General features: G+C 42.6%; 1 protein-coding gene across 4 annotated transcripts in view; it reads left to right on the top strand.

The window, feature by feature from the left end:
* tmeff2a (transmembrane protein with EGF-like and two follistatin-like domains 2a) overlaps positions 1–3,919 on the top strand; it is an 84,720-nt gene extending 80,801 nt beyond the window's left edge. For 2 of the 4 annotated variants that reach the window (XM_042073991.1, XM_042073986.1), the window contains exon 10: positions 3,419–3,919. In XM_042073991.1, the coding sequence (XP_041929925.1) occupies positions 3,419–3,515 (97 nt within the window). In that variant the 3' untranslated portion in view covers positions 3,516–3,919. Of the gene's footprint in view, positions 1–3,398 lie in introns of all 4 variants that reach the window. The other 2 variants (XM_042073979.1, XM_042073970.1) reach the window with 1 other exon arrangement.
* The last annotated feature ends 4,440 nt before the right edge of the window (positions 3,920–8,359 follow it).

Genomic DNA, 8,359 nt, shown 5'->3' with positions numbered 1-8,359 from the left:
GTCTGCTCTTATTATGGTGAGGCCCTGTCCTCTTGCTTCCATTTTGCTCATTCATTATCACCATGCATCTTGTAGGAGGGAAAACAGTAAGCTCTACAGCACAACATAGAACTCTGCTCTTCATTTAATAAGCTGCCCCACTAATTGAGTCAGATTGCAGGTTGTGGAGATGTTACAGGATTTAAACACAGTGATGCTATAGATTCCGCTCCACTGATGGACACAAACGAGGGTGTACGGTTTAAATAAGCACCGCAACGATTAACTGTAATATCAATACCTACTCCCACGGCCTCTTTTTCACCCAGCACGTGTGCGTAGCTGTGTGGTTTCCAGAATCAATGGTTGACCAATTTAGATGTTGGAGGCTTAGACAATGGGCGGAGATCACATGGTCCATGTACAATAGAGCTGTCTAGACAGCACAGTGCAGCTGCACAACTTGTCTGCAGTGACTTTTGCCTTTGTGAGAGAACTCTGCCCCCATGCTTATCTCTCTCTCTCTCTCTCTCTCTCTCTCTCTCTCTCTTTCTTTTCTATCTCTCTTTCTCTCTCTCTCTCTCACACACACACACACACACACACACACACACACACACATGCGCGCACAATCTTTAAAAAGGCCAGCATGTTTAAAAGCCCTCTTGACCCATCCTAGGCTGAAGTAATTAAAAAGAGCCCTGCTGATGGGCCTCAGGACTCCCCCCCCATAAAAGAGCTATTGCTGCCCTATGCTGAACAGGCCATTTATTTGAAGTGCGCAAGAGCCTGATAACCGGAGTGGAATAGCACCCAGGGGACAATGGGGGACCTGGCTTCAAATCCCCAATCAGAGAGTTTTGATAGAGTTCCACTTTATGAAGTAGAGCTAAGCTGAGTAAGAGCGAAGGAAGAGCCAGGGAGAGATTCTGTGGCAGGAAATAGGGCGGAAATGGCTGAACAATGCAGATGAGACTAATGGAATGTCTGCAGGAATTACATGAATAGTCTCAATAAAATGGCATTTTTAGAAAGTTATTTTGAGTCATTTTGTGACATAATGATCACATTAATGGCCCTGAATGTAGAAGGGTGTTGCTTGTAATCAGGTTGGTATTAATATTCGGTTGAATTATGTAAAAGTTCAAATGCATGTACATGTTTTGTACATACTTCACCCACCATCCGTGTAGCCCACATGTGAATAGTGGCAAGTCACTTGTAGACCTCTGCCATGACCAGTAGGTGGGGTCGAAAGCCTTTGCCTGTCAGGAGAAATGTTTGGGAAACATATGCAGGACTCGACACTACTTGTTTACATTGTATTTAATGACAGTTTAATGCTTACACACACAGAGAAATAAAAGGCACAGTAGCAGTAATGTCCGTTTATTCAACCCTTACCCCCGTACCCCCCCCCCTATAATACATTATCCCAACCCTTACCCCCCCCAAGATAACTAAATTAAACAAACCAACATAACAATAATAAAGCCTTAAAATAAATAAATAGATAAAGACTAATGCTTGTGAGGGAACTCATCAATTTAAGTATTAGTGTCTGTAGCAATTGTTGAAAAAAAGTAACTCTGAAGTATATCATGTATTTATGTATTAAAGTGCCATATGTTTTAGTTCACTAACTTTGTTTTATGTCCTCTGTGTATTCAAATAAATGGTAACACTTTACGGTAAGGGTACATGAATTATCATGAATTCATGCATGAATTAATTAATGATTTATGAATTACTTCATTCCTTTATATTTTATGAATCATCAGGAATTCACATAAGTTCATAGTCTCTCATTCATGACCTCATGCATGAACAACACATCAACTAAAGCATACGTTAAAGTGGGTACATCATTTCTGATTTCTTGAGCATGATCATCATGATTACATGCATTTAAGGTTAATTACTCATGATTTCATCATGTTTGTGGCCCCTCAACTAAAGTGTTAACAATGGCATGTGCTTAGAGAACTGCACATGTTGTGGTCAAATTGGAATTTGAGTAGTGATGACCACATTTTTGGCAGAAAAAGAAATCATCATGATCATTCTTAACTCATTGAATGCCAAGCTGTTTTTTCGGAAGCTTTGTCCTAGTGCCAGCAATCTAGACCATTGTTGATGATTTTTGTACAGCCACAGCATATTCTGTGTTATAGCTATGAACACATACATGGCTTGTTTAAAAGGTGAGACTTTAAGCTCTCAGTGGGTGCAAACTGTGTATTTCTACACACCTCTGTTCCTGAGAAATCCCACGCTAAACAGTGGCTAGTTTTCATCAAAATCCCTGTTTTTTTTTCTAGAAATGGAGATATTGCGTCTTTTATGAGTCACTATCACCGACATATTCAGCACTCTGGCAAGGGCGTGCCCTCTTGCAAGCGCGACTCGGCCTACCACCCACTCCGCTAGGCCCGGCTCGTGGTGGAGATGGAACTCCCTCCTCAGCACGGTGTTCAGTCACTCCTTGTGATGTTTTTGACCTGTCGTGGTCAGAGTCATCTTGTCTTAGTAGAAAGGTGGACTCATCCAGCGTTGTCTGGCGAAAACGCACCTGCTGCAATATTTTTTTCTTTGATTTTTTCATTTCTCCCTTCAGCACCTGAGAAGTGTTGCCTGCAAAGTTTCTAGGAAGAGATCTAACGAGACCTGCCACCTAGTGATAAACCTACGAAAATAAATGACCTGATTTTGACCTGGCGTGCATGTCACTGATAGGCTAATCAGTGACTGATTCGAAACAAAGCGGCAACCATCAAAAGCCGAGTTAAGAAAAAACTAGATAAAATGTCCAGATCTTGCGTTTCCATTACTTTTCGATCGTCATATACTTAATTTCCATTCATCACAGAGTTCCCAAAATCACATATAAGGTGTGTTAGAGTGTCTAGTTTCGTAATTTAAAAAAAAAGCTAAAAACTTAATATTACGTTTTTGTCACTCAATGAGTTAATAAATCATAATGATGTGCCCACTATATTTAATGCTTTAGTTGATGTGTTGTTCATGTATGAGGTCACAAATGACAAACTATGAACTCATGTCAATTCCTGATGATTTATGAGATATTAAGGAATGAAGTAATACATAAATCATGGATTAATTCATGCATAAATTCATGATGATTCATGTACCCTTACCGTAAAGTGTTACCAAATAAATTATTCCTTGGCTGACACACTGGGCAACTTTCAGGACCATCTGAATTCAACGAAGCTGAAGTATTAATAGCACTGCATTTGTTGGCATCTCCAAGCAACCCTTTACTCTGTAGGATGTGCTCCAGCAGTGCTACACATAGAGTGACACTGACCTTCACCATATCCCAAAAAGTTGCCCAGTGTGCCTGAGGAAACATGAAGCCTTGTGCAGATTCTAAACTGGTAGGTGACTCTTTTTAGCCCGTCATCCTGTTTTGCAGGAAGTGCCCCCGCACAAACCGGATCAACCGGCAGAAGCAGAACGCCACGCACTACAGCTCAGAGAACACCATGCGCGCCTCTACCCGACTCATCTGAGCACTGGCAGCACGGGATCATGGGAAATAGAGTAGAGGAGTGGACCTGACTGACACAAGATGGCCGCCCCCCCCCCCCCCCTTCCCGCACTACAAACACACACACGCACATATATACGCACACACACAGACACACACACACATACATCCCAACGGAGGCGCCTCAAAACTGTCCCGCAAGCCCCAGCGGAGAGGGGAGGTAGGGGCGCAGGCGACAGGAGGGCACGACGATCGGGGAAGGAACACTTAGACTGATGGGAGGCCACACGCGATGCCTTGCACCCGTGGTACGGGACATACCAGGAGGAAGAGGACACAACGATACTAGAGTACAAGCTTTTGTTTATGTATGGGTAATATTTCCAATAGTTACTTTGTTTGTCTTGATGGGGTCTTTTTCTGTAATGTAAATAAATAATTTATATCACAAGAAATGACTGTTCATTTTTCACACAAAAAAACTTAATATGTGTTCTTACAGTCGGATCTGTTTAGAGAATGATCTGTTGGATTTGGATTGGACACAATGGACAATTATGTCACATTAATGTAGCAAACCCAGTACAACTGCACATTTTATTTGCAGCCCCAAGTCAAATAATGTAAACAATCTGTATTTCAAAGATAAACACAATTATACCAGTGCAGAGTGGAAGCTAATTGATTTTATTGACTTTGTTTAAAGCCATGATTGACCATGATCTCTGGTATGGAGAGACCATGACTTTGTCCTATGCTGCTGGACATAGCACTCTCAGTGTCTCTCACTGAGACAGCAATTGCAGATGTTTTCAGTATTGCAGGAGAATGATTATGACTTCTACATATTAAACAAGTAATGATTGAACAGGTGTAAGTGGCGTAACCTTGGGGAAATATAGTACTGGAATATAAATAGAAATTAAATTCTATCCTAGGGGGTATATTGATATAACCTGAACATTAACATGTCATAACAGCCATTGTGTCATGGAGAGCAATCTGGACAAATACTAACACAATATGATACATGACATGTTATTGATGAGGTTGTGTTATTTCATGGCTAAAAGGTAAAACTGAAGTTCATTAAGGTGAGAAACAGATATGGAAGCAAGCCATAATGATCTGTCTTTTTCAAGTGTCTTCAGAAGCAAAAAACCTTTCTTCGGGCTAACAAATGCAATCAAATAACTCCGCCTGCACCAAGGTCATGACCAGATAGCACCAACTGCAGCCTGCCACTGTGTGGCTAGAGTACATAAAGCGAGCAGGGCAACCCAACCTGTTCTGCGGTCAAGGCTAGTTCAAGAAACTGCCGTAGGACTTGAGAATTCCCGGCATTCCCAGCCAAGGGAGGGTGCTTCCCAGTTCACGCAGCAGACGAGCCGATGGAATCCCTATGTTTCCTGTCCCCTGTGTCCCCCCTCTCTCTCTACTATCCAGCACTAAAGGGCAGAAACCCTGTAATGTGTCTTAGCGACCCTCTCCCAGAGATGCACCATGGTAATGTTTTTCTAGCCAGTCTGCTGTCCCTGTGGCAGATGTATGTCGCTGTCTGGGGGCCTCAGTGGTGCGACCCTCAAGGCAAACAGGATTATTAAACAATCGGTGCACAGAGGAGCCACACACATACACACACACACACACATTCTGTGTTATAAACACTGGAGCTGCCACAGTTATTGTGTGTGATCTCTACTGATAATGGACTAATAACTCCACTTGTGGTGGCACATCTAATCATAAGGAATGTAAGGAAATACTATTTGTGAGGAAATACTATTTAACTACATCCCTCATTAGTCATTTTTATCCCTCCTCTCTTAGCAGTAAGAGTTAGTATTTGTTCTCAGGATCAAATGAAGCCGTTCATATCTGTGTTAATAGTCGCTATCTTGCCACATTTTGATTCTTTAAATGGAATCAGTTTGTGGGATGACAGAACAAAGGAGTCTTTTTTTTTCAGAAATTGCCTCCTTGTGTTGCCATCTCAAAGGTGATTCAAGGAATGGACATTTCATTCACAAATAGCAAACTATCAGGATGTGGAATAATCCGGTGTTAGGCTGTGAGGCCACCTTCAGGGACTGTTGGTTAGAGATATTGCCTGTCACATTCAACAGGCCTATCATGCACTGGGAGTGAGTGTCTCTCATTTGCGTTCATGAGACATTCAAATGTAGAACCCGATCCCCTAGTCTCCCCTGGTCCTTACTCTCACCAGTAGCCTGTGGTCATTGCCTCAGTCTCGGCCTGGTCTGCACTGACGGGCCTTTGGTTTGTTTGTCTTGAACCAGGTGGACTATTTCCCATGAGTCCCCTTTCTTTTCTGGCATCCATTCATTCTGCAGTCTTTCATGGGTGTTCCATTAAACTGACCACTTTTATTCTCCACGTTGGCTAGGATATCTTGACTTGACATTTTCATGACAGAGCAAAAGGTGAATGCTCCACTGCAAATAATCTATTCATATCAGTGATTACAGTAGAGACACTTTCAATGCATTTGTGTGTGACAGGGCTACTTTGTGGACACATTGTACAAAGCAATACATCTAGTTAGTACATGTCAGTGTATCTGAGGACTGATAATAATTTCCTAATTTAATGTTGATTAAATTAATATCATACCTGCCAAAATATACCAATTTCAATCTACTTACTCTACATGTTACCAGTTGCAGTTAGTTTCTCATAGCATACTGAACGACTTTAGACTCTACATGTGAAGTCCGTTTAGTTTGAGACCTGCTTTTCCTAATTTGAAATTCAGGTAATGATGGTGACAACTGACCAGGTTGCAGATCTTACATTACAAGAGTTTGTCAAGTTCCACAAAACCTTTAATGACAAGGCGGCTTTGTCAGTCTCATTTAGTGAAAGCAGAAAAACAATTGAGCACTTCAAATTTCTGACATTAAACAGGCTTTAACCAGACAGTTAACAAGTTTCAGCAAGTCTGGAGTTTCTGCGGGCACATCTACTGGTTACACTTCTACATGTCAGCCAGCAGAGGGCCTGTGGGTCACTCAGATTCACAGAGGCTCACCTGAATAATCATTCGGCCATAAATCTGGAAACTGAAACTATGTGGGAGTAATTTTATTTGGGGTCATCCCTATGTTCCCCGGGTCCTATGTTCCCCGCTCGGGGTTAGGGTTAGGATTAGGGTTAGGGTTATGGTTAGGGTTTTAAAAAAGGGTCCTATGTTCCCCGGTCTCATACAAAGCGGGGAACATAGGACCCAGGGAACATAGGACCCGGGGAACATAGGACCCGGGGAACATAGGACCCAGGGAACATAGGACCCGGGGAACATAGGTACGCTCCCATTTATTTGTGCATGTTGGAGTGTGTGAGGGAGAAAAAAAGAGAGGGAGAAATAGATAGTAAATGAATAAATTGTTGGAAGGAGAGAGAGAGAGAGAGAGAGAGAGAGACGGGTGGGTGGACGAAGGTCAAGTGGGTGAGGGTCTCTTCCTTTTTTCCACATTCTCATCACAGGATGAGCACAGTGACCTCAGCAAGGCCTCTCAACAACAAAGGAAACATTAGCCTTTACTTTGTCGCTCTCTCTGTCTCCCTCCCTGTGTGTGTGTGTGTGTGGTGTGTGTGTGAGAGAGAGAGAGAGAGAGAGAGAGAGAGAGAGAGAGAGAGAGAGAGAGAGAGAGCACATGTTTGTGTGAGAGCATGCACCAGGGGCACTGACTTCAGAATAACAAAGGAAACCTTAGCCACATTATTCTTCTGTGTCTGTGTGTGTGTTCGCATGTGTGTGTGTTCGCATGTGTGTGTACTGGGGAAAGAGTCTCAATGAGTCTCTCAGGAGAGGAGGACAGAGGAGGGCTTGTACAGAGAGAGTGAGACCTAGACAAGGAGTGGGTACGTAGTGCCACATGGGCAGAGAAGATTGCTGGTCTGTATGAACATGAAACAATGAGGAAAACACAGATATATGACGGAATCAAAATGGCCAACTTAGAAGCAGCTGCAATGTTGGATTGATTACAGCACATAACTTAAAGACACACAAAGACACACACACACACACACAAAGACACACACACACACACAAAGACACACACACACACACACACACACAAAGACACACACACACACACACACACACACACACACGTAGGGTTATGTAACCTATTTTGTAAAGATGTATGCTGATCTCATATTTCATGATTGCAGTGTGGTAATGTTGTTATAGTTTAAAGTGAAGGGATGATCTCTCTCTCTCTCTCTCTCTCTCTCTCTCTCTCTCTCGAGTGAAAAAACACCTGCATCTTCACTGCCAAAAATGCTTGAAATAACTCTGTGTTCCACTGAAACTCCACCTTTACCTTTAGTGTGTGTGTGTGTGTGTGTGTGTGTGTGCGTGCGTGCGCGGCCGCGCTTTGTGTTTTTTTTTGGGGGGGGGGGGTGCTGTTCGAGTGAGTGTGTGTGTGTGTGTGTGTGTGTGTGTGTGTGTGTGTGTGTGTGTGTATTCTGGCTCAGGTCCAGGGGTACAGATGAGCTCATTGTTCAAACGCTGGTTTTTCACATTTCCCCATGTCACTTTTCCTCAAGTCACAGCTCTGAAAAACAAGAGGTAAAGGGACAGCTCTGAAAAACAAGAGGTAAAGGGACAGCTCTGAAAAACAAAATTATTCTTCTGTCACTTTCTCTCTCTCTTTCTAACCATAACTCTTAAAAAGACAAATGCAAATGCAAAGATTCATATCCATATTGCCATCCATCAAATGTGCACTACATACTAACCCACATATAAAGACATTGCTCATGCTTACTCAAACAGCACACACTACTTACTAACCCACATATAAAGACATTGCTCATGCTTACTCAAACAGCACA

This window comes from Alosa sapidissima, chromosome 2, assembly GCF_018492685.1.
Source record: "Alosa sapidissima isolate fAloSap1 chromosome 2, fAloSap1.pri, whole genome shotgun sequence".
Taxonomy (NCBI): domain Eukaryota; kingdom Metazoa; phylum Chordata; class Actinopteri; order Clupeiformes; family Clupeidae; genus Alosa; species Alosa sapidissima.
Note: the sequence above shows the minus strand (reverse complement) of the source record. Positions and strands in the feature narration are given on the sequence as shown.